General features: G+C 44.6%; 1 protein-coding gene across 3 annotated transcripts in view; it reads left to right on the plus strand.

Annotated features, from left to right (window-relative positions):
• GSTCD (glutathione S-transferase C-terminal domain containing) overlaps nucleotides 1-27,318 on the plus strand; it is a 287,431-nt gene that overhangs the window by 124,229 nt on the left and 135,884 nt on the right. For all 3 annotated transcript variants that reach the window (XM_073601880.1, XM_073601873.1, XM_073601887.1), the window contains exon 5: nucleotides 14,940-15,033. In XM_073601880.1, coding sequence (XP_073457981.1) covers nucleotides 14,940-15,033 — 94 coding nt within the window. The remainder of the gene's footprint in view (nucleotides 1-14,939; nucleotides 15,034-27,318) is intronic.

Below are 27,318 nucleotides of genomic sequence, written 5' to 3' on the forward strand. Positions count from 1 at the left end.
GGCCGGAGAGGGGAGAAGAAATCGGAAGCAACGCCAAAGCTGCCTTAATAAATTAATTTAAAAACCTGTGTACTGCGTTTTATTTTTGACACTTTTTAGGTGAAAGATATGGGTGCAATGTGCCCCATACTCATTCACATAGGGTGGGGGGCCGGGATCTGGGGGCCCCTTTGTTAAAGGGGGCTTCCAGATTCCGATAAGCCCCCCCGCCTGCAGACCCCAATAACCAAAGGCCAGGGTTGTCGGGAAGAGGCCCTTGTCCTCATCAACATGGGGACAAGGTGCTTTGGGGTGGGGGGGGTGCAGGGCCCCTCTGCCCCAAAGCACCCACCCCCCTCATGTTGAGGGCATGCTTCCTGGTATGGTTTGGGGGGGAGTACTGGCTCGTCCCCACCACCTTACCTGACCTGCCGGGCTGTGTGCTTGGATAAGGGTCTGGTGTGGATTTTGGTGGGACCGCCACGCCGTTTTTTCGGCGTAGGGGTTCCCTTTAAAATCCATACCAGACCGAAGGACCTGGTATGCCCTTGGAGGGGAAACTCGTGCTGTTATCTTTTTATTTGACATGGAGTTCCCCTTTAAGATCATCAGAGCACAAGTCGCATGCCAAAGTCGGATCAGTTAAGATGGCGATCTGACATTGATCCAACTTCAGTGATATTCAATGGGCTGAAGTAGGATCAAAGTCGGACCAAAGTAATGCAGGGAGCATTTTCAAAGTCGGACCCATTTGTGTCGGACCAGTTGAGACAGCTCTCATAGGGAAACATTGATTTTCACATGTCGTGCAACATGAGCTCCCAATGTCGGAGCGTTTGTTGTACCAGTGTGAACCCGGCCTCAGTCTCATTTTAACAGCCACACCTATACCATGTGTATAATTTCTGGCCATCTCTTGTAGTATGTTAGCAGTTTCTGACCATCTACTCTAGCGTGTCTCTTACGGTTTTCTGTAGCATTGCATGCATCAAATATTGCACAAGGCCTTCTATTGGTGTCAAGGGCTTCATTTGAGGCCCCCTATTCCACCACGCTTTGGCATATGTTATTGGGATTTGAATTTCTAAAGGCTGAATAACTTAGTGTATAAAGGTAAAACTTTTTTTTTTTTCTAATTGGATAGTGTAACGAGCCCCTTGCTCGCTCGGTTCCACTCTCCCGACACTCCTCTGCAGCTATAGAATCAGATTGCAGATCGCAACATCTGATTGTTCGGTCATCCAATGCTCCGGGATTAGAACTACAGCTATGTGCCGTTCTAACCCAGTTGTGATAGCTCAGAACAAACACCAGGGAGGCTGTATGTAAGTTTAACCAGGAATCTCCTTTATTGCAATATACAGGCTCTTTTATACACTAAAAGTGGAGGTGCATACCTCCGACTCATATTACTCTAACAATACAGCATTAACCTAATTAACATGAGCTAATTAACTAATCCCTTTAGACAGCCTAGATGACTCAGACATGACCTTTAGGCCAGACTGGCCATCTTGTAGTTCAGAAAATCCAATCAACAGTATCACAATAGCAGAGTTAATTAAACACAAACAACAATGGGGATCTAATGACTCTTAGATCCCATACTAGAGACTTATTTACAATACACATTTTAGCAGACAACAGACAGGTAGCTGGAATTGATGACATTAGCATTTAACAGTAGGAGTCCCAACGGTATGAATCAGTCACTATTCCAATATGGCAAATCCAGGGTCCCCAGAGTCTGTGTGTCCTGGGGGACTAGGACCCGAATCCACAGTAATACCACCTCAAGGGTCCCCAGGCATACAGCTCACAAAGAGCACCATTCCCCCAAATGCCAGGGCCCACGATCGGCAAGAGGCTAGCATACAGTCCCCTCCAAAAGTCTCTCTCCCGGCTAGGTCTGTCACAGATAGAGTAGAAGGGACAAAACCCCTGTCAGGTTATTGTTGTTGTATGTATCCAATTGTTGAGCTTTCTCTTCACTGATTGTCCCCAATAGAAAATGAGAGGAAATCTCCCCACAGTGAGGGGAAATTCTATCTTAGACAGTTGTCACTGGAACATTTTTTTCCCCACTGAATGATGTACTTTCAATCATCACATATGAAGTACACGATTCATGCACTGTAACAAAACTGAACAAATAAGTTATGAGGGCAATGCATTTTAAATCTTATAGTCCAATAGGGTATAGAAGATGATACTAAAGAAGCCATTCTCAGATAGGGCTCCATCTGATGGTGCCTGCATAGTTAGGGTATAAAGCCATTTGTCAGAGCCAGCAGCATGACGCCAATTAACTTTTTAGCTGTCAGGAATAATGTAACTCTGATCATCATAGTTACACAGTAGGTGAGGTTGAAAAAAGACACAAGTCCATCAAGTCCAACCTACGTGTGTGATTATATGTCAGTATTACATTGTATATCCCTGTATGTTGTGGTCATTCAGGTGCTTATCTAATAGTTACTTGAAACTATCGATGCCCCCCGCTGAGACCACAACCTGTGGAAGGGAATTCCATATCCTTGCCGCTCTTACAGTAAAGACCCCTCTTCGTGTTTTGTATATTGAAACCATATCCCCTCTCAAGCGTCTCTTCTACAGAGAATAAGTTCAGTGCTCGCAACCTTTCCTCATAACTAATATCCTCCAGACCCTTTATTAGCTTTGTTGCCCTTCTTTGTACTCGCTCCATTTCCAGTACATCCTTCCTGAGGATTGGTGCCCAGAACTGGACAGCATACTCTAGGTGCGGCTGGACCAGAGTCTTGTAGAGCGGGAGAATTATCGTTTTATCTCTGGAATTAATCCCCTTTTTAATGCATGCCAATATTGTTTTCTTTGTTAGCAGCAGCTTGGCATTGCATGCCATTGCTGAGCCTATCATCTACTAGGACCCCCGGGTCCTTTTCCATCCTAGATTCCCCCAGAGGTTCTCCTCCCAGTGTATAGATTGCATTCATATTTTTGCCACCCAAAAGCATTATTTTACATTTTTCTACATTGAACCTCATTTCCCATGTAGTTGCCCACCCCAATAATTTGTTCAGATCTTTTTGTAAGGTTTTCACATCCTGCGGAGTAGTTATTGCCCTGCTTAGCTTAATATCGTCCGCAAATATAGAGATTGAACTGTTTACCCCATCCTCCAGGTCATTTATGAATGAATTAAACAGGATTGGTCCCAGCACAGAACCCTGGGGGACCCCACTACCCATCCCTGACCATTCCGAGTACTCCCCATTTATCACCATCCTCTGAACTCGCCCTTGTAGCCAGTTTTCAATCCATGTACTCACCTTATGGTCCATGCCAACGGACCTTATTTTGTACAGTGAACGTTTATGGGGAACTGTGTCAAATGCTTTTGCAAAATCCAGATACACCACGTCTACCGGCCTTTCTGTATCTAGATGGCAACTTGCCTCCTCATAAAAGGTAAATAGATTGGTTTGGCAAGAACGATTCTTCATAAATCCATGCTGATTACTGCTAATGATACCGTTCTCATTACTAAAATCTTGTATATAGTCCCTTATCGTCCCCTTCAAGAGTTTACATACTATTGATTAAATATAAGTGGGTAGTGCTGCGCTAATCCTAAATGAATAGACTAAAAAACCTAACGTATGTGAATAAATAGATTGTGATCAAATCTTACATCACAAAAATAAAATCAATATAGGCGGTAGATGGCAATGGCCAGAAAAAGAGTGAAATAATAATTGAAATGTATCAAAAATATGAAACTGTGTACATAAAAACCATAAATATATAATATATCACCATAACACTCAGCTCACTAATCATAAGTGAAATAAAAACTTCTTAATAAAGTGCAGATAAAGATAAAGCATGTGATTGACACTGTGTGCAAAAATAAGCAATACATAAGGTGACAATGTGCAGCAGTGTATCCAGATTAATACAGCATGGATCTCAGAACAAGTTGAAAACATGCATCACATAAAGTGACAGCATGCAAAACTACATCCAAACAAATTCGGCAAAAATAATTCCAAAATAACATACAAAGTGCTCCACCAAAAAAGTCCATCAATTAATTCAAAAGAGTGACAGCAACATCCTAATATGCAATTGTTGCAATTAAGGTGCTCAAAATGGATCACATCATGTGCATCTTCGTGTACACACACACAAGGCCCCTTACCTTGAGGTAATAGGGCAAAAGCATATGACCAATAAGCCTTTTGTGGTGTCCACCTATGGGCTCCAGCGCATCCCTCGCAGTCCTCGGTCCGGGGTATGGTTCCCTCAGGTGTAAGGCAAGGGAGTATGTAAGGTGACAAAGCAAGAAGGATCCCAATAGTGTGATTCCGTTTTGGTAAAATAGTAGCTTTTATTTAAAATAATACGGTACTCACATAAAAATGGAATAAACAGCGGTTCAATCCGACGAGCGGCGAGCTCGTGAGCCTCTAGCAGTATGTGCAGCCCATTGGGACGGGACAGGCTGCACATACTGCTAGAGGCTCACGAGCTCGCCGCTCGTCGGATTGAACCGCTGTTTATTCAATTTTTATGTGAGTACCGTATTATTTTAAATAAAAGCTACTATTTTACCAAAACGGAATCACACTATTGGGATCCTTCTTGCTTTGTCACCTTACATAATCCCTTGCCTTACACCTGAGGGAACCATACCGCGGACCTAGGACTGTGAGGGATCGCTGGAGCCCATAGGTAGACACCACGAAAGGCTTATTGGTCATATGCTTTTGCCCTATTACCTCAAGGTAAGGGGCCATTACCCACTTGTGTGTGTGTGTGTACACGAAGATGCACATGATGTGATCCATTTTGAGCACCTTAATCGCAACGATTGCATGTTAGGATGTTGCTGTCGCTCTTTTGAATTAATTGATGGACTTTTTTGGTGGAGCACTTTGTATGTTATTTTGGGATTATTTTTGCCGAATTTGTTTGGATGTAGTTTTGCACGTTGTCACTTTATGTGATGCATGTTTTCAACTTGTTCTGAGATCCATGCTGTATTAATCTGAATACACTACTGCACATTGTCACCTTATGTATTGCTTATTTTTGCACACAGTGTCAATCACATGCTTTATCTTTATCTGCACTTTATTAAGAAGTTTTTATTTCACTTATGATTAGTGAGCTAAGTGTTATGGTGATATATTATATATTTATGGTTTTTATGTACACGGTTTCATATTTATGATACATTTCAATTATTATTTCACTCTTTTTCTGGCCATTGCCATCTACCACCTATATTGATTTTATTTTTGTGATGTAAGATTTGATCATAATCTATTTATTCACATACGCTAGGTTTTTTAGTCTATTCATTTAGGATTAGCGCAGCACTACCCACTTATATTTAATTACTTCTAAGGTCTGGTGTGTACCTGATTCGGTGCAAGCAGCTTTTCCGATTCTAGATTAATTTTTTCATACGCGGGAATAACCTCACTATTATTTATTACATACTATTGATGTTAGGCTAACTGGTCTGTAATTCCCAGGGATGTATTTTGGGCCCTTTTTAAATATTGGTGCTACATTGGCTTTTCTCCAATCAGCTGGTACCAGTCCAGTCAGTAGACTCTCAGTAAAAATTAGGAACAATGGCCTGGCAATTACTTGACTGAGTTCCCTAAGTACCCTCGGGTGCAAGCCACCTGGTCCCGGTGACTTATTAATGTTAAGTTTCCCAAGTATAATTTTAATTCTGTCCTCTCTTAACCATGGAGGTGCTTCCTGTGATGTGTCATGAGGATAAACACTGCAGTTTTGGTTACTGAAGCCCCTTGATTCCCTCGTAAAGACTGAGGAGAAGCATAAATGCAATACCTTCGCCATCTCCCCATCCTTTGTAACCAGATGTCCTTCCTCATTCTTTATGGGGCCAATATGGTCTGTCCTCCCTTTTTTACTGTTTACATACTTAAAGAAATTCTTGGGATTTTTTTTTGCTCTCCTCCGCTATGTGTCTTTTATGTTCTATCTTAGCTGTCCTTATTGCACCCTTACATTTCTTGTTGCATTTTTTATAAAGTCTGAATGCTGATGATGATCCCTCAACCTTGTATTTTTTGAAGGCCTTCTCCTTTGCTTTTATATGCATTTTTACATTGGAGTTAAGCCATCCAGGACTTTTGTTCACTCTTTTAAATGTATTACCCAATGGGATGCATTGGCTAATGCCCTTATTTAATATGCTCTTAAAGCAAACCCATCTCTCCTCCGTGTTCTTTGTTCCTAAGATTTTATCCCAATTTATGCCTTCTAGCAAGGTTTGTAGTTTAGGGAAGTTGGCTCTTTTGAAATTCAGTGTCTTTGTATTCCCCTTATGTTTCCTATTTGTGTGATTTATACTGAAGCCAATTGACCTGTTATAGCTGTTACCTAAATTGCCCCGTATCTCCACATCCGTGATCAGGTCTGTATTGTTGGTAATCAGTAGATCCAGTAACGCTTTATTTCTTATCATGGTAAGGGGGGAACATACTTTCCACTGACCACCAATGTAGGGGGGCATTTTTCTCACTGACCAGCATTGAATTGGTTGTAGCTTTGGTTCAGTGAGACCTGAAAATTATTTCAAGGGTTCCTCTCGGGCAGGGATGTCAAACTCATTTTCATCGTGGGCCGCATCAGTATAAGGGTTGCCCTCAAAGAGCCAGTTGTATCTGTAAGAATATATAAATGTATCTACTCTTTATCATATAAAATGATTGCCTCTGCATTCGATTATTACTGGTTTTAGTAATACTGTGAAGGGCAGGTGCAAATCGGCACGGAGTCCATTCAGACTCCTGTAGCAGACGATGCAAATCTGAAAATGAGGATTGGGCACCGCTGGTATCATCCATGAGAAAGTTTATTGGAGACTGCTCAGACAGAACATGGTTCTGCATGGGGTTCTGGCTGAGCAGCCTCCTTTAAAGTTTCTTGTGGATGATACCAGTGGTATGTAACCCTCTTTTTCAACTGGCATAGAATAGTATCATTCCCATAATAATTTTAAGCAGATGTCCAGAGCACCCCACCCCGCCTTAAATCGGATATCAAGATTCCCCTCCACCATCAGAAGTCAAGAGCCCCCCATCCTCCCTTACATCACAGTGCACCCCTTAGCTTGTGTTGCTGCCAGGAGGAATCGGGGGTTGTAACTGGGAAGAAGAAAGTTTAGGGTCTGGGGGAGGACCAGAGGAGTCAATTGCCAGAGTCTGCTGAATGCTGAGACCAGCGGAGGCAGAGACAAGGGGGTGCTGTGTCTGCACAGAGAGGCGCAGGATCTCTAGGAGGAGTCATATCCTTTTCTCTGCTGCTGACTGCTGAGACGGGGGAAGGGGAGCGGAAAGGCGGAGTGTGTAGCAGTTGTAGGAAAGGTGCAAGTTCCACATGAAGTTGCCTGGTGGGATGAATTCGGTGCACGGGCCTTGTGTTGGACATATTTGCTCTAGGGTAAAAAGGTTGAGAAGGACTGTACTAGAGTATAGAAAGTTAAGGCTCCATGGACACTGGAGCTGATAAACTGCAGTTTATTGGCGTTTGGACGTTTTTTTTAAAAGCCCATAAACTCCACTCTATGTTAGCCTATGTATCCATGCACACATGGACATTTTTTAGCTTTAATGAGCAGTGGAGTTTATGAGCTTTTTTCTGAACATCAGAAAATTGCGTTCAAGAGCAGTACTGGAAATGCCAGACCGGTAAAAGGTGTTAAATGAGGGTTAACGCTGTAAAAAGAGCGTTAAGCCTCGTTCAGCGTTTCTGCCTCTATTCAAAATCAATGGTTCCCTATGGGAGCCCATTGATTTGAATAGAAGTCGCACCGCAAGTCGGATCATCATGATCCGACTTGCGGTGCGACTTGTGTGCTGAGGATGAAGAGGAACCCTTGCCAAAACGAAAAAAAAATTGACGTGGGGTTCCCCCCTCAGACAATACCAAGCCCTTCGGTCTGGTATGGATTTTAAGGGGAACCCCCTATGCCAAGAAAACGGCATGGGGTCCCCCCAAATCCATAACCGACCCTTATCCGAGCACGCAGCCCGGACAGTCAGGAATGGGGATGAGCGAGCGCCCCCCCCCCCCGAACCGTACCAGGCCGAATGCCCTCAACATGGGGGGTGGGTGCTTTCGGGCAGGGGGGCGCCCTGCGCCCCCCCACCCCACCTTGTCCCCATGTTGATGAGGACAAGGGCCTCTTCCCGACAACCCTGGCCGTTGGTTGTCGGGGTCTGTGGGCAGGGGGCTTATCAGAATCCGGGAGCCCCCTTTTTAATAAAGGGGCCCCCAGAATCCGGCCCCCCACCCTATGTAAATGAGTATGGGGTACATGGTACCCCTACCCATTCACCTAGGGAAAAAGTGTCAATAAAAAAACACACTAGACAGGTTTTTAAAGTAATTTATTAGACAGCTCCGGGGGTCTTCTTCCGACTTCGGGGTCTTCTTCCGACTTGGGGGGTCTTCTTCCGTCTCTCCAGCGTTTTCTCCCGCTCTCCGGTTCTTCTGCCTATATAAGTCCATTGCGGAGCGCTCAGAGAGCATTACAGCTGAAGAGAGCGTCGTGTCAACATCAGGAGAAGAGAAGAGGGGAGAAGACGACGCTGAAGTCCGAGCCACCGCTAGCAAAAGAGCGGCAAAAGAGCAGAAGATAGCGGAGGAGCCCGGCAGAAGACGCCGGAGAGACCCCCGAAGTTGGAAGAAGACCCCGGAGCTGTCTAATAAATTACTTTAAAAACCTGTCTAGTATGTTTTTTTATTGACACTTTTTCCCTAAGTGAACGCGTTGGGGGGGGGGGGGGGTGCGCTCGCTCGTCCCCACCCCCATTCTTGACCGGCCGGGCTGCGTGCTCGGATAAGGTTCTGGTATGGATTTGAACCCCACGTTATTTTTTTTTCATTGTGGCAGGGTTCCCCTTCATCCTCAGCACACAAGTCGCACCGCAAGTCGGATCATAATCATCCGACTTCTGGTGCGACTTCTATTCAAATCAATGGGCTCCCATCGGGAACCATTGATTTTGAATAGAGGCAAAGGAACGCCGTTAAAAGCTAGCGCCGCTAAACGTGCATTGATGGCAATGCAAAACGCTGATAAAATCACATTTTTAAAGCAGCGTTTTCCTGCCAGCAATCCGACGTTCAGAACAGCCGTTTATGAGCTCCAGTGTGCATGGAGCCTAAATATCTTATACAGTATTGTGCAAAAGTTTAAGGCAGGCATAAAAAAATGCTGTTAATTAACAATGCTTTCAGAAATAGAAGTGTTAATCGTATCTTTTTTATCGGTTAGCTAAATGAAAAGTAGTTGAACAAAATAGAAATCCAAATCAAATCAATATTTGGCTAGACCACCCTTTGCCTTCAAAACCGCATCAATTCTTTTAGGTTCACTTGCACACAGTTTTTTTTATTTTTTAGGTTGTTGTTCCAAACATCTTGGAGAACTAACCACAGATCTTCTGTGGATGCAGGCTGCCTCAGATCCTTCTGTCTTTTCATGTAATCCCAGGCAGACTCAAGGTTGCTTAGATAAGGGCTCTGTGGGAGCCAAACCATCACTTCCAGGACCCCTTGTTCTTCTTTACACTGAAGATAGTTCTTAATGACATTGGTTGTATGTTTAGGGTCTTTGTCCTTCTGCAGAATAAATTTGGGGCCAATCACACGCCTGCCTGTTTTTATGGCATGATGGATAAATATCTGTCTGTATTTTACAGTGAAAGATCAGTTAAATTGGTTGATTCTGTTATCAATCATCTATCGTATGGCCTGCATGAGTTTGATAAATGGAGGCATTTTGTGGAAGAACAAGTGAACAGACTTTGTACTTAGCAACATCAGTAGAGATAGTTAACTGTTAACACTTAACAGTTTGTACTCTCTAAAAATATGGGGAGTCTTTATTTTTGCATTAATCTTATTTTTCGTGTTTATAACAGACGTGATGCAGTAAAGCCCATTCTGCCTTTATATTGAATGGTGCTTTATCCTTTTTAAATCCATTTCAAAAGAGCCTTATGACTCATACATGGTTTGTGAAACATGAACACTGTGGAGGTCTTCTGTTGTTATTTTGTTAAATAACAACTCCTAACCAGATGCTAATGAATGCAATGTGCACTGCATTCCAGGATTTTTATTGATGTACTTTCTGGCTGAAACTTAAAGCACTGTATTAAAAATATTGTTTGAGAAACATAAATGTTAGTATTACAGAAAATAAAGCAGACAGTCGCAAGGTTTCCAAAAGTTTGTCTTGTCTTGCACCACTAACACACCCAAGTTTTCTTTGTACCACTTAAAGGCATAGCCACATTTATGTACCATCTTCGTCATAACTTTGCTTTATCTGTATTGACTTTTTCTGCATAGTCTTGATAAGTAATTTGTCCAAAATGCATACAGAAGGAGTTCTGAATTAAAGTGAATGGGGGTCTAGTCAGTAAAAAACATTTCCGGCAGAGGTTCGTGAGAACTCATTTCAAGGGGTAGCACATGAAGGACATAGCCACTTGCTGAATTCTTCTTTTTAAGGGCTTTTCCTGTCCATTGCTTTTTACTAGAGAGTTCATAAAGCAAAACATGAGTTTCCCTTGCAGAGGTCTTCAGCATTCATCTTCCTTTCAAAAAACAAACAACAGTCTCCTGGCCTTTAGTCAGATCCCACAGGCCATGACACAATACCGCTCAGTACCTCTCTCAGAAGCTTGGTGCATTTTATTGGCAGCCCCTTGCTGCTCTGGCTCCCTTCTGTACTCCTGGACAGAGACCTCCTCTGTCTGCCGGGGTGGATCCCAGAACCCTGGTCAGGTCTCTCCTAAAAGCCCAGCACACACCTGCCCATTTAGTGTGCTGGTGTTCCTCAAAACAGGGACCTTTGATTGGAGATTTTAACCCACCCAGATCTCTAAGAAATCTCTAGGCTCCAGGTCCCAAACTAGCTTTTACCAACTGATGAGAAAACTTAAAAGTCAGTTTTTGAAAGATATAAGTTCACTGGAGCCCCTCAACCTGCCTGGATGAGAATCCTGGGTCATTAACTCTTTTCACACTGTAGCGGAGCACAGAACTGCCATAGGTCCAAATCTCATGTTTGTGTTATATCCCAAATCCCTCACATCAAACCCACCCCGTACGTCACAGTTCCCCCCTTACATCAGTTCACCTCAGGCTCCCCCTTCACTTCACACTCCTCTTCACATCACAATACTTCCCCTCCGATCGTTATATCACAGTCCCTCCCCACTGTCCTCAGGACCCCCTTCAGATTTCAGCCCCCCTTTACTTTACGTCAGTGTTCTCGGTCCCCTCCTTAGGTCACAACCTTCCCTTCATATCCGTGTTGCCCCCTTTACATCAACCCCCCCCCCTTCACATCACAGCCCCCTCTTCTTAGTCCCACCTTACACAGCAGGGCAGTGTTTGGGAGGCACAGCAGATCTGGGTGAGAATTAACCAACTTTGCATGCTAACAATGGGGTAACTGGTTGCTCGGACTGCCCTGTGTTCTAGCAACCAATCACTTGCTTGTTAACTTGAATAGTTGGGCAGCTTCCTCCCTCCGTTCATGCCTGCCGCTCCTCCTACTCTTTGCCCTGCTGTGAGAATGGTGGCGGAGGGAAGGGGGGTTGGGTCGACCTGGATTAGACACCCGGGCTGCTAAGTGGCAATCCAGATAGGACTGTCACTCGGTCCTGACTAGGGTTCATCATTTAGTGATACTTGTCATGCTGCTTCCTATTTCCCTTTGGGTTCCTTATAGGCAATCCTTTCACTGTCATTAAAATATGGCCAACACTTAGCCCCCCAAGAGAGTGGCTTTCTTTTATAAAGACATTGCCTTCTCCAAAATGTGCCAGAAACCCAAAAAAGCACACCCAGTACAAAGCCTAAATTGACACCCTTGTTCCTGTCACTGAATGACCATTCTAGAGTGAACACATACTGCTTGCAGGACTGTTCTTAAATTTTTTTAGAAATTTTGAGCTTTGAGAATTTTTGTTTTCGTTTTGTTTTGTTTTTTTGCCACTGACACTACTAGTGGTACACATTGCACCCATTGGGAACCAGATGACTGTAGGATATGATGATCAGTGAAACCTTTATAGTGGAACTAAACTCACCTATACTTTACTGCCAAAGAAGCTGGCATCCTAAGCTCGGTTTGATCTACAGTTGTCATTGTGTTGCATATATGATCAGCCATTTGATGGCTTGACAGTTCAGTTGAAAGCACAAGCAACTGTAACAGTTATCATTAATGGCATGCATTGTATGTAATTGTTTTGAGAAACCATTACACTGATGGGTTTAGTTCCACTTTAATTTTAGCTAAAGTTTACAACAGGGAAAGCAAATGAGCAATACACACCACTTACCCGTAACTATTATGCAGCAATGTCTAGGCCACATGTTGCTTCTGTAGCCAGGTGCTTGGCTAAGAATGGAGAGTGAGAGAAGCATTGCCTGCAGTTGAACTGCAATGCTGCACTGGTTATCAGCTATATTAGCAAGATGAGGGAGCTGCTGAGCAGGAAGAGTTCAATGGACTGAGTTAGGCAGCACTGCACTGTGGGAACTGTAGTCCAAAGGAAAGAGACTCTACTGTAATCAAGAGCAGTTGAACTGCATTTCCCAGAGAACGATTGCCAGTAGGAGTGGAAAGAGCTGCATTTTCTCAAGCTGTACAGGACACAGCTTCCTCTTGCCATGAGGGATAACGGAGAGTGCACATTGCTGTCCAGTGTGCACCACCACTGCATAACGGCAGCCTGAGTAGTATCCCAAGTGCTGAGTCCAGGTGTGGCAACAGCCAGACTCACCTGAGTGCAGAGCAGAGAGTAGACTAATAGCTGTGTGTGACTGGATGGTGAGCTACCATATCACAGGGACTGGTAAGCTTCTGCTTTGGGGATTTACCGTCTGCTGCTAGAGTGACTGCTCCTGAATTGTCAGTGCAAATGTGCTTTTGTGGCTGGCAGCCTCTGTACTACATTGGGAGACCTGGGCATATTCTCAGTGACCCCTTCAGGGGCAAGCTCTACACTTCCATACAGGATGGCGTGAGATGGGGATACAGCAGCAGTATGCAGGTGAGCGGAGGGGCCAGTGAGGATGGAGCTTCCTGAAAGTGACAACCCCTATTATATGAATGTCTTTAAAGTGGTGTTCCGGCTGAAATTATACTTTTTAAATAAAAATACCCCTATAATACACAAGCTTAATGTATTCTAATAAAGTTAGTCTGTAAACTAAGGTCTGTTTTGTTAGTTTATAGCAGTAGTTTGTTATTTTATAAACTTACAGCAGGCCGTAGCCATCTTAAGTGTGGGCATCTGAAGCCAGACTGTATTTCTTCCTGGATCTCATCCTTGCAGATCTCGCACATGCTCAGTGCAGCACAAGCAGTGTAATAGGTTTCAGGTCAGGTTTCCATAGCAACGGCAGTGTCAGAGGAAGTTGCCTCCCCTTCCCAGGAGTCATTGCAAACAGGAAATGATGCGATGGGCCGTGGCCAGGGAGGAGGAAGTGAAAAATGAATACAGCAGATATACAGTAGGTGCTGAGAAAAAAAATGAAAAAATATCCAATTCGTTTACAGTGCACAGTTTAGTGAGGGATGCTGAAGAGTTGTAAAAGTGGGTGGAACTCCACTTTAACTGGTTTTATTCTGACACATATGGCTGGCACCTGATATTTTTGAATTGGAAATTGTACCAAAAAACAAAAAAGTTGAAATATATGACCAATTTAATTTGGACACCACCGTATTGGATAGTTGTTTCACAGGCTCGTTTCTGCTGCTAAAAGCTTTTTATCTACATACATGTATATACTTTGCTTACTTTTTGCTTCTTCTATAACTAGCCTTCTTCTTGTGTAAGCATAGCACATCTTATTAGGAAGGCTAAAGAGATTACCATGGAAAATATTTAAACCCTAGAGAACACACATTTCAAAACATAGTGTATAGTGTTTCTTGCAAGTAGAAATAAACCAAATATTGTTGTTCTAAGAAAAGCGCAGTATGGTACTACTCAAAAATAAATGGTCAAGATAGGATAATAAGGAGGCATCATTGAAGATTGGTTACTTTGTCCTTAAAAAAAGCAGAACCTAAAAGGAGACAGGATATTTAAAAATGCATATTTTTTGCCATAAACAGTGGCCTAAGGCAGCCCAAAGACAATCCTTTTTTTTTTTAGTTTGACCAAATAATCCGCGCATTCAAAGTAGATGGGGGAATCCTTTCTGCTGTGGTATTGTATTATGGCACTGATCATTCAGGAAAAACCCAACAGGCTGGTTGTCCTTGCTAAACCAGACGAATTTCAGTCTGTGTATGGCCGGCGTAAAGTGATTGTAAACCCATGAGTTTTATTATTTTAAATAACAAACATATCATACTTACCTGCTCTGTGCAATGGTTTGCACAGAGCAGCCCTGATCCTCCTCTTCTTAGGTCCATGCTTTGGACCTCGTGATGCTTAGATACTGGGATTTTCTTTCCTTCATTAGAATATAATAATATTATCTAATATCTTCTACATTTTGTTTTTTTCTACACATTAGGACCATCTAGAGCAGGGACCCTCAAACTACGGCCCTCCAGCTGTTGCAGAACTACACGTCCCATGAGGCATTGTAAAACTCTGACATTCACAGACATGACTAGGCATGATGGGAATTGTAGTTCCTGAACAACTGGAGGGCAGTAGTATGAAGACCCCTGATCTAGAGGCACACCATAATTCAGCCAACACTGCTTCGTTATGCCTCTGTTCAGGTATAACCATACCTACTTTTATTAAGCCTTCCCAAGAAAATGTTGACAGATCAGAGCTATTGTAAAGCATTTTAGAAGAAATGTTCTTCTTTTAATGTATTATCTCTGAAACTCTTATTTCTCATGTTTGTATTTTTTATACTTACTGCTACAGGAAAATGGAATTGAGGCCATGTTTTCTTTTCATCCATGTCCAGCCCCAACGATTGACTGGGAAAGTCTTCCTGCAGCTGTGAGCCCAGCACAAGGTTAGTATCAGTCTTTGTCCTGTTTTTTTTTTTCTATTTCAAATTTAAAAAAAAAGCACTTTAGTTTCACCAAAGAATTGTGTATAGCTGTAGGCAAGTAAAAGTGGAGGGGTTACTCATATCTGTCAGTCACAAGTTAGCATTACTCTTCCAATGATCCATGCAAAAATGGTAGCTAGAACCTGATTGGTTGAATTAACCAATATTTGCAGTTTTATGCAGAAGTTATTGGAATGTTGTCATTTGAGATAGTCTGTAAAAACTGAGGAAAGGAAAGTTGGAGTTGTTGCAGATTTCAAGTTATTTTTAAACATAAGTTTGAAACCACTGAAGGTTGTTCACAATTGATAAATGTCCAGATAAATATAAAAAATGAGTAGGCTTACCATTGGCACGAATAATAACCACTTTTGAACTGCTATGCAATGGATCCAACCCAATAAAAGACATTGTTTATCAATATTCTCTGTCCAGCTTGTCTCACCAGCACAAGACTATAAAGCCTCATACACTTTAGGAGTGTGACTTAATTACCTCTTCCACTCCACAAGAATGTCGGAAGATTACCCATTTCACGTGAAAATGTGATTGAACTTCCAAGATAATAATTTCTAAATTCCTATTAGGTGTCAATCCTACATAACTTCTACCCTACCACCTCAGATTTTTTCTGGTGCTGCAAATCAGAACAAGGTATTCTACACTGAATATTCCGTTCATGTCTGGCATTGGAAGATCCTGACTTCTTCCTTCTACATAATTCCTGAATTCCCTATAAAACTTATCGCAGATCAGTTTTGAGACACCTACTGAATGCAGCAAAGGCCTGCATACCAGCACAATAGAAAAACACTTCTGTACCCGCAATATCTGTGGCTCAATAAGGTAGAGGAGATTGGAAGACCTCCTTTCCTCCCAAAACAAGTGCAAAACATATCACCAAATATGGTTTTACTGGAATGACTTCACCTTATTGGAAAAGCCTTATTGCTTAGCGATACCTAAAAATGTATTCTCTCCTCCATTGCAGAAGCTGGAGGAATTTGTCCCCTCACCAGCACCCCATTCATCTACTATCATTTTTTACACCTCCAGTTCCACCCTTTCTTATGCCACCGTAGACTGTTCCCACCGCTGCCTGGAACTGCCCCCCCCCCCCCCCCTTTCCCTACCCCCTGCTCACATATCCCTTATATTCCCAACCCTCACACATAATATCCAACTGATATCCCTGCCATCCCTCAAATAATCCTTATAAGACAGACATATACTAAATACTGAAACAACTATGTTGTGTGTTCATATATTAATTCTGATACCTATAGCACGTACTATGTTGTATGTTATATCTTGTTAATTAGAAACAAGTTGAGTGCCCAGATTTCTTTCAGTTGTTTTGTACTGTATTTTGCTATGTACTCTGAAACGTGCATTAAAAAAAAAAAAAAAAAAAAAGTTCCCTGACTCACAGGCTTTTACTCTGTGATTATGTGTGTGTATGACAATAGGGACGAGAGATGAGAAGATTTAAAAAAATATAGGCAAAGATTGGTTTTACTGGTTTTACTCAGTTGTTGCATTATCAGTTGTCAAACCATTTCTTTTGGGAAACAGGATGTTTTCTGTCCACAAATCTGATGGAAAATCTGATTTTCATACAGATAATCTGGAAACAAATTTGTTATGTCCTTATATTAGTTTTAAACCACTAAAATAAATTTCAGGCTTAGTGTACTGTGGCTATGACATTTTTTTCATATCTATGGGCATGATTATTCTAGAAATGTTAGTGACAATGCCATTTCTAATAAAATAAAAGGAAAGGTCTTTTCAGTGTGCTTATCTTTTAAAGCTGGCCTCTAGGTAAGTTTTTTTTTTTTTTGCACAGTTGCGTTCGTTGAGTTTAGATCAATGTAAGCATATATATTCCATACCTGGTCAATCCCAGTGAAAGCAGAACATTTCTGCACTAGATACTGCTACCACTGCAAACCTCATTATTCCTGGTTCCCCAGCTGAGCAGCTGCCCTGCTGCATAGTAACCACATTGGGCTCAGCAGGGGCTCCATTTAGAGAGAACCTTGTATTTTTTTTTTTTTTCAAAAAGTGTTCTCTGATTGCACGAGGTGGAGAGTGTGACATCACCGTCTTGCCTCTCCACCTCCAGTCATCGAAAAAGAGAACACTTTCCATTCATTACATTGGACACTGACTTGGATGTAAGCAGATGTAAAAAAAAGGCTTACATCCAGACCATGCCCCACTACTACTTAGACTGTCCCTTGGGCCCCCTGGCGAGAGATTGTGGAGGTTGTCTCGATACTGGATTGAGGATGAAGGAATTCAGGAGGCAGTGCAGGAGGGGATGTGCCACTATTGGCTGGATAACGCTGACACTACTACTCCTTTGGTCACCTGGGATGCCTTTAAGGCCTGGACCAGAGGGGAGTACATGGCACGTATATCTGTGGCCCGTAAGAAATCTGCGCATTCCCTGGAGGGGTTGGAGGATGAGGCCAGGCTAAAGGAAGAGGTTTATGTGGCACACCCTGATCAAGTAACCTATGGGGACTGGCAATTCGCTCTGTGACAGTTATCCTTGTGTAGAGTGGAGGCGATGCAGAAATCACTCCTTACCACGGCCCAAAAAGTCTTTGAGTATGGCAATAAGAGCGGCCGCCTGATGGCATGGCTGGCTAAAGGACAGATTGCTGTCACTCATATTGGTGGAGTCAGGGATTCAGAGTGGAAGTTACCCCAATCCCCTGAGGACATAAATAATAAATTTGCCCAGTAATACCAACACCTGTACTCCAGGGTGGATTACTTTCCCCAGGAGCTATCCGAGTACCTAGCTGAAATTCCTCTCCCAACTCTTGGTGATGGGGTATGTAAGGACTTGGAGACTGATATCACTTTGGGAGTTGGTCCAGACTGCTCTTTCCCAGCTTTAGTCGGGGAAGACCCCCGGGGCAGATGGCTTGCCAACAGAGTTTTATTCTCACCATCAGGATCTACTGGCCCCTCGGCTCGTATGCCTCTATGCTCAATTTTTTGAGTTGGAGGCCCTTCCTGAATCCATATCTGAGGCTGTGGTGGTGTTGATACCCAAACCAGGCAAGGACCCTGAGGACTGTTCCTCATACAGACCGATCTCCCTCCTAAACGTGGATGCCAAGATTTTGGCAAAAATCCTAGCAAATAGGCTATCTGCGGTTTTGGAGGAGGTGGTTCACCCAGATCAAACTGGATTTATGCCTGAGAAGGGTACCGATATTAACCTCCGTCGCCTCTTTCTAAATATGTCTGTAACCCATGAAAACAGTGGTAAGCGGGTCATCGCCTCATTAGATGCCGAAAAAGCATTTGATTCAATGGAATGGGTCTTTTTGTGGGAAATACTACGCCGGTTTGGATTCGGTCCCAGGTTTCTCCGATGGATAGATATGCTATACCGGGCACCCTTGGCCCATATCCAAGCCAATGACAGGCTGTCAGCGTCCTTTCCGTTACAGAGGGGGACACGTCAGGGATGTCCTTTATCCCTGGCCCTTTTCACGCTTGCAGTTGAGCCCCTGGCAATCCTAATCAGAAACTCAAATAGGGTGAGAGGACTGAGGGTGGGTTCCCTGGAAGAGAAAATCTCTATGCGGACGATACTCTACTGTATCTACAGGATGCGGGAGAATCATTGAAAGCGGCGCTAGAGATATTTAATTCATTTGGTAGGTTCTCAGGCATCCGTATTAATTGGTCCAAATCAATTATTTTCCCCCTGGACCCTCAGGCCCGAGATCCTAGTATAGAGATATCCTTACTTTGGGTGGATCAATTCAGGTTCGAAGGGAGATGACAAGCTTCATTGACCTTAATTTGATTCCGGTCCTGTCCCAACTTGGGACCAGGTGCGCCTCATGGGCTTCCCTGCCTCTGAACCTCATGGGCCACATTAATCTTCTGAAGATGCTGTTTCTTCCAAAAAATTTTTTGTGGAAGTGGACAGATGCGTGGGCTCCTTCATTTGGGGGGGAGCGACCCCTAGAGTGGCTAGATCGACCCTAACACTCCCTGTCCGATGTGGAGGACTAGCACTGCCAAACTACAGAACTTATTACTGGGCGGCTGTGCTAGTCAGTTAGATGGTGGTATGTCCTTTCCAAGAGTAATGCAGCAGTATGCCTAGAGGCAGCTGTTCTTGGATCACTCCGAAAGCCGGGTAACCTAGTCTATAGGGGACACCGGGCATATGATAGTCTTCCACAACCTACCCAAACAACCCTTAAGGCTTGGACAGTGGCCAGGCGGGGGCTTGTTGGTCCTCAGAGCTGGTCTTCCTTCTGTCCTCTTTGGGGAAACCCCAACCTCCCGCATATTAGTACCCGATCCACAGATATGGGCTAGACACGGTATTAAAACGCTTGGGGACATTATCTCAGCGGCTGTCATACTGCCATTCACGACTCTTCAAACCAAATATCACCTACCAGGGTGGATGTACTTCAGGTACCTGCAGCTACGCCACGCTACCCGGGCCCAATTCCCAATGGCACCTCAACTGACCATGGACCCCATTGAGGAGTTGTTGGCTCAAGAGCAACTGAAAAAACCTCTATCTGCCCTATACTTAGACCTGTTGAAAACCAATTCCACCAAGATAGACAGACTCTTGGACCAGTGGAAAACAGACATACCTGACCTGGATAGAGAGGACTGGGACGACTGCATGGCAGATGGTACTACCTTATTGATATCCTCCAAAGAAAGGTTGATACAGGTCAAATTCCTACACAGGGTTTATTATACCCCCCAGAGGCTCCACTGGGTATACCCACAACAATCACAGGATTGTCCCCGATGCCAGAACAACGTAGGCACATACTTCCACATGTTCTGGAGCTGCCCAAAAATTGCTAGATACTGGGCTGAGGTGGTGGACTCTGTCAATGGTCATCTCCAACTGACTCTTCCTGTGTCCCCGGAGCTGGCGCTTCTGGGTATCCAGGGCGATGATCAGAGGCCCAGATACACCTAATTACTACTAACCTACCTTTTCTTCTATGCGAAGAGGGAAATTGTGCTGCGTTGGAATGCCCCCTCTCCCCCCACGGTGGGATCCTGGGAAAAATCAATAAATGCTGTGCTCCCACTATACAAATTAACATACCTCAACAGGAATTTGGGAGGTTCAGCAAACGAATGGGTGGGTGACTGAGCGAGCAAACCTTCAGCTGCAGCGGGATCTGAAACATTTAGAAGCAGTACTACTACTGCTGCCAAATTTGGAAGCTTCCTACGCAGGGCTCCTGGTTGTAATGGATCCTGCACATGCCGCTATCTTAATAACCAGTGACTCACCCCCCCACCCAGCACATTCCCAGCTGACAGGTGAATATAAAGAAAGCAGCAGGGGCAGTGTTGGAAATAAAATGGCATGGGGTCCCCCCAAAATTCATACCAGGCCCTTTAGGTCTGGCATGAATTTTAAGAGGAGCCCATGAAAAAAAATATGGCATGGGGTTCTGCCAAAATCTATACCAGACCCTTCGGGTTTTTATAGTATGTCCAAAAATCTTATCACAACAAAATATATATCTGCTGTGTTTACATCAATAAAAATAATGAAAATTCACTAATTACATAAAGTACAATCAAAAGTTAAAGATTCCCTAAGGATGTCCTACTGTAGATGATATGCTCATGGGAGCGGGACTTGTGGGCAGTGACTTTATAGTTTGCCCACCAGTGTACAACGGTGTGACGTTTGCTGTTTTTGACTGTGAAATTTGTGAGTGCATTTCTTATTTAATAAAGAAGTGCATTATTTCCCTATGCTGGGTTGCTTTTCTTCCTATTATTTTTGATGTGAGCTGTGCGTCCTAGAGTTTTGGCCGTGTTCCAGAAGGAAAAACACATGCAAGCATACAGAAGAATCAGTGGGGGCTAACCCTTTTCACAAATGCATTTGATCTCTTTATAATATAGAGATCATATATTTATGTCGAGAGGAGCTGTTCATTCTAGGATATTGGCTGTATTCCAGAAGGAGAAATACATGGAAACTTACCGTGTGTCTGGCAGAATTTAACCCTTTTGACAAGCACATTTGATCACTATAATGCAGAGATCATATATTTCCAGTAGGAAGTTTTCACTTTTGGTTGTCCAGAAAGTTGGGAGCACCGAATGTTTGATTCAAACTGAAAGTTTAATATCATGGTATTTGTTGACAGGGATGTCAACAAATGTTAAAGGGATGAGGTGGCAACCCTAATATATGTAGAGCTGCAATTTTTTGGCACACCATTTGGCGCATTAGATTCTCTGTTTTATATACAAAAATTGTTTAGTGATTTGCCCTACTACACTTGTCATGTTGGTTCTTTAAAGCAGGGGTGTTCAACCTCTTGAAGAGCAAGGGCCACTTAAGTGATTGGTACCCGGTCGTGGGCCACAATGAACTATGGGGTTTTGCACCCCCCCAAAACCATAAATGTAAACAAACCCTTATGGTCCTGAGCTATAAGGCTGCTTTCACACTGATGCGCTGTCCTTTTCCCACACCATGGGTGCAGTGCAGCTGCAGCTTTCCTGGGGGTTAGCTGCACTGATCTATAGACTTCTATTACATCTTGTGGATGTGGTGCACTTTCTGAAAGCAGACCAAAACTCCTGCATTCAGGAGTTTTGGTGCACTTTCAGAAAAGTACACCAAACCACCAGGATATAATAGAAGTCCATGGCTCAGTGCAGCTAGCCCCCAGGAAAGCCACAGGTGCATTGTACTGCACCTGTGGATCAGTGTGAAAGCAGCCTAATAAGTGCTATTAGCCCATTGCAAAAGTGCAGTATATGTGATGTTTAATTGCTCTCCAGGCTGCTAGAAATGTCCCAGGTGAAGTGCGCTTAGTATCATTCTGCCTGAGACCAGAGTCTGCTTTACAGAGGAAGCATCAGCCTATGTGGCTCCTGCTCCCTCCGCAGCCGACACCGGCTCCATGCACTCTAATGCTCTGGGATGGCAGGTCATCAACCCATTGATAATAATCTGGGCTTGCCTGCCTTCCATCCCAGAGAATGGGCAGGCACTTCCTGGTTTTAGGTCAAGGGCCACATCAGAAGGCTCCGTGGGCTACGGGTTGAACACCCCTGCTTTAAAACGGTAGTAAACCACATGCAAAAAAAAAAATCGGGCCCTGAGCAGTTTAGGTCATAATGTGCTAGTATGCATCGCATGCTAGCATATTATGACAGCCTTACCTGAAAACGAAGCCCTCCAGCAGCACGCTGTCACACCTGAAGGCGCTTCCATCTTCACCCGGTCTTCTTTCTGGGCTCGCAAGCCTCGGCTATCTGATTGGCCGAGCCCTTGATGACATCACTCCCGCGAATGCGCTCGGGAGTCTGTTTGCGGCACGGCTCTGAAGGAATGTCACGGGTAGGCCATTCCTTCAGAGTGCATGCACCACCGACGTCACTGGCTGCATCTAAATTAATTATCGCCTAGACAGTGCACGTTTAGGAGATATTTACAGTACCTATAGGTAAGCCTTATTATAGGCTTTACCTATAGGTAAAAATCATACATGAGAGTTTACTCCCACTTTAAAGCATGTAGCATATCCTTAATATCAGTGGCGGCCTAACCATAGGGGGCGCACGGGCGCTGAACTGCCCCCCCCCCGCCCCAAAAGCTAGTCACCCCAAAAGAAAGTTCCTTAAAAAAAAAAAAAAAAAAGTCCTTTAAGTGCTTTGTGTTCAGGAGCTAGACACAGTGCACTATGGGAAGCATGACGTCTATGCAATCACGTGATTGCAGGTGAGACGCCGCATTTGGCTGCTTTTGTGAGTGCTTATGGCGCGAACCAATGCGCCGCAACACTCCCTTATTGGTCATTCTCCTTGTTGTCAGGTTTCTATTGGCACTGCCAAAGGAAAGGACATGGGCGTCACTTCTGGTTTCCCACCACTCATTGTGTGGATGGAATGGAAGTAGAGCAAGGCCTGAGCGGCGCCTGATTTTTGGCCGGACCGGATCGGTAACTAGGCAGCAGTACAGCACCATCTCTGTGCCGCAGGCGTCAGCTGGAATCATCATAATCCCACTGACAGCCGCCCCTCCGCTTCTCTCTCCACTTCAGTCCGCTAGCTGAGTCAGTAGCAGTGCAGACTGGGCCCAGGGGATGACTGATCATGCGGCTGGAGCGAGCGTGTACACAGATCAGCTCAGAGGACAGACCTTCCTCCATCATCACTGAAGTTAGTACTGGATCTGGGGAGGAGGAGGGGGGAGTGCAGAGTGAGAGTCCCCCAGGCAGTGAAGGAATAATAAGGGCAATAAGTGCATTCTCAGGACAGTACATATGGATGGGGCTGCTAGGGTTAAATGTGTGTGTGTGTGTGGGGGGGGGGGCAGCCAGGCAGTGAGTAATACTGTGCTTGTTGTGCAGGCTGCATTTACTCTGTCTGCTCCAGTCCAGCACGAAGATAGCATGGAGGGAGAGAGCGGAGATCAGAGCTTCTCCTCTGCCCATGTAGAGCCAGAGCATGTAAGATGGGTCTGATGACATCTCATCTGTCCCTTGCAGGGAGAATGGATGGATAGATGGTTGGGGGGATCTGATCATACTGGATGGCATGGTGACATTGTGCTGGGATGACAGGAGATGATAGCAGGAGGGAAAGACAAGCTTCCTTCACTGCACACTGATCTGTGCTGCATCAGGACACTGACAGGCAGATCTATCATCTCCTGATCATCCAGGGATCCTCTCCTACAGGAGATCCCTCCCTGTTCTCTCCATTTTCTTCTCTGATAATGTCTGTGTATGGAGAAGGTAGTTATAGCAGTGCAGGAGCGTAGGATTCCTCACTGCCATATACTGGGTAGCTGGAGTATATATAATGGACATCTGCCAGAGAGGGTTTGGTGGTCTGCTCTGGGGGCTCCATGCTGACATTGGCTTGTACAGATCTTTTATCAAAGACAATGTATCTGTTAGCACCCAACTGTTGACATTAAACACTGTGACATTAGCTGACTTGTGTACATTGCTGTGTAAAAGAAAACAGCACAATATTAGTGACTACAACTATATTATACTGATGGAGGAAGGGGGGGGCTTGTATGTGTGTTTTTATATATAATAGATTTGTTTATATATACAGTATATAATTGACTACATATAAATGCTTTCTATTGCAGATTGTTTTAGTTTTTTACCATGCTAAAAACACAACAAAAATGCATTCAGTATGAAAACAGCCTAAGGCCCCTTTTATACTCGTGCTACTCCAAAGTCGCACGATTTTGCCGCGATTTCATTTTTCAAGTCAGTCATATGACTGTGGAGCCGACTTTGCCCCACGACTTGAAGTACGACTTCAATGAGCAGGGACGCGACTTTGGTTACCAAATAATTAGGGGGAACTCCACTGCAATTTTTAGAAAAAAAAAACGGTATGGGTTCCCCCTTCATGGGCATACCGGGCCCTTCGGTCTGGTATGGATTTTAAGGGGTCCCCCCAAAATCCATACCAGACCCTTATCCGAGCACCAGCCTGGCCGGTCAGGAAAGGGGCTGGGGACGAGCGAGCGCCCCCCCCCCTCCTGAGCCGCACCAGGCCGCATGCCCTCAACATGGGGGGTGGGTGCTTTGGGGCAGGGGGGCCCTGCGCCCCCCCACCCCAAAGCACCTTGCCTCCGTGTTGATAAGGACAAGGGCCCCTTCCCGACAACCCTGGCCGTTGGTTGTCTGGGTCTGCGGGCAGGGGGCTTATCTGAATCTGGGAGCCCCCTTTAATAAGGGGCCCCCAGATCCCAGCCCCCCACCCTATGTGAATGAGTATGGGGTACATCGTACCCCTACCCATTCACCTGGGGGGGAAAAAGTGTCAATAAAAAAACACACTAGACAGGTTTTTAAAGTAATTTATTAGGCAGTTGCGGGGGTCTTCTTCTGACTTCGGGGGTCTCTTCCAACTTCTCCGCTCTCTTCTCCCGCTCTCCGGTGACTTCTCCCGCTCTCCGATTCTTCTCCCGCTCTCCAGTGCCTTCTGCCGGGCTCCTCCGCTATCTTCTTCCAGCTCTTTTACTAGCGTTGGCCCGGTCTTCTCTGTCGTCTTCTTCACCCGGTGACCCCGCCCCCTTATGACATCATTGGGTGACATCACCCGTTGACCACGCCCCATGCCTATATAAATCGCTGCACACCACGCACACGGCATTACAGCGGGAGAGAGCATCGTGTCAACATCAGAAGAAGAGAAGAGGGAAGAAGATGATGGAGAAGACCGGGCCAACGCTAGTAAAAGAGCTGGAAGAAGATATGGGAGGAGCCCGGCAGAAGGCACTGGAGAGCGGGAGAAGAGAGTGGAGAAGTCGGAAGAAGACCCCCGGAGCTGCCTAATAAATTACTTTAAAAACCTGTCTAGTGTGGGTTTTTTTTTTTTGACACTTTTTTTCCCCCAGGTAAATGGGTAGGGGTACCATGTACCCCATACTCATTTACATAGGGTGGGGGGGCCAGGATCTGGGGGCCTCTTATTAAAGGGCAGACCCTGACAACCAACGGCCAGGATTGTCGGGAAGGGGCCCTTGTCCTCATCAACATGGGGGCAAGGTGCTTTGGGGTGGGAAGGCGCAGGGCCCCCCCTGCCCCAAAGCACCCACCCCCCATGTTGAGGGCATGCGGCCTGGTACGGCTCAGGAGGGGGAGGGGCGCTCGCTCATCCCCACCCCCTTTCCTGAACGGCCAGGCTGGTGCTCGGATAAGGGTGTGGTATGGATTTTGGAGGGGACCCTGCGCCGTTTTTTTGGCGTGGGAGGTCCCCTTAAAATCCATACCAGACCGAAGGGCGCGGTATGCTCATGAAAGGAGAACCCATGCCGTTTTTTTCTTAAAAAAAAAAAAAAAAAATTGGCGTGGAGTTCCCCTTTATGCACAAGTCGCATGCCAAAGTCGGATCAGTTAATACGGAATGCGACTTTGATCCGACTTCAGAAAAAAAGTAGTGCAGGAACTACTTTGAAGTCGGCAGGACTTAAAGTCGTGCCAATATGAATGGTAGTCATTCAAAATCATGGAGAATGACTTGTCATGCGATTTTGCAGTCCAAAATCGTGGGACAAGTCATATAATTCCCTGTACACACGGTCGGATTTTCCGACGGAAAAAGTGCGATCGGATTGTGTTGTCGGAAATTCTGATCGTGTGTGGGCTCCATCTGACTTTTTCCGTCGGAATTTCCGACACACAAAGTTTGAGAGCAGGCTATAAAATTTTCCGACAACAAAATCCGATCGGTTAAATTCCGATCGTGTGTACACAAATCCGACGCACAAAGTGCCACGCATGCTCAGAATAAATTAAAAGACGAAAGCTATTGGCTACTGCCCCATTTATAGTCCCGGCGTCGTGTTTTATGTCACCGCATTCAGAACGATTGGATTTTCCGACAACTTTGTGCGACCGTGTGTATGCAAGACAAGTTTGAGCCAACATCCGTCGGAAAAAATTCATGGATTTTGTTGTCGGAAATGTCCGATCAATGTCCGATCGTGTGTACAGGGCATAAGTGTGAAAGAAGTCTAAATCTGTCTCTTTTTTCTTTTTAAGAAAAATAAAATAAAAATCTACAATAGAAAACATTCTATATAACAAAACCACAACCATCCCTTTAAACCCTATGGGACTCTTCACTCCACAGTGCTGCGGGCTCAGTGTGTTTTGAAAAGCCCTGCATTCTGCATTTTTGGTACGGTTTTCAAAACCACCCAAAAAACACAGGTGAAAAAGCACAAGAAACGCATCAAAAACACACCTCCATTGGTGCGTCACTCGATTGGCCATCCGATCGGATTGGCCGCCAGGAGGAGGAGGAAGGAGACGCAGGAGAACCGAGAAAGCAGCTGCCCGCGAGATTTGGTAAGTTTGGGGCCCCGACTGACTGACCGACTGGCGGGTGGTTGAGTGCCATCCCTGGTGTCGTTTGTGACACAGGGGAGGGGGGGGGGGTTTGGGGTAGCGGTGGGTGGATTGCTTGCGACCCCCCCCAAAAAAAAAGCCGCCGCTGCTTCATATGTAATGAGCAATTCTGGTTTTCTCCGTGTACATATGGTAAAGGATTACAAACTATACATATGGATAGATCTTTTTATAACTGTAAGAATCATTGATAATTTTGTTCACAACAAACTGATCTCTTCTACATGTATATCTAAAAAAAATTACTGTATTCCCTCTAACAAAAGAAATTTGGACCAAATAATAGCTTCCTTAAGTTGTC

This window comes from Aquarana catesbeiana, linkage group LG01 (assembly GCF_042186555.1).
Source record: "Aquarana catesbeiana isolate 2022-GZ linkage group LG01, ASM4218655v1, whole genome shotgun sequence".
NCBI classification, from domain to species: domain Eukaryota; kingdom Metazoa; phylum Chordata; class Amphibia; order Anura; family Ranidae; genus Aquarana; species Aquarana catesbeiana.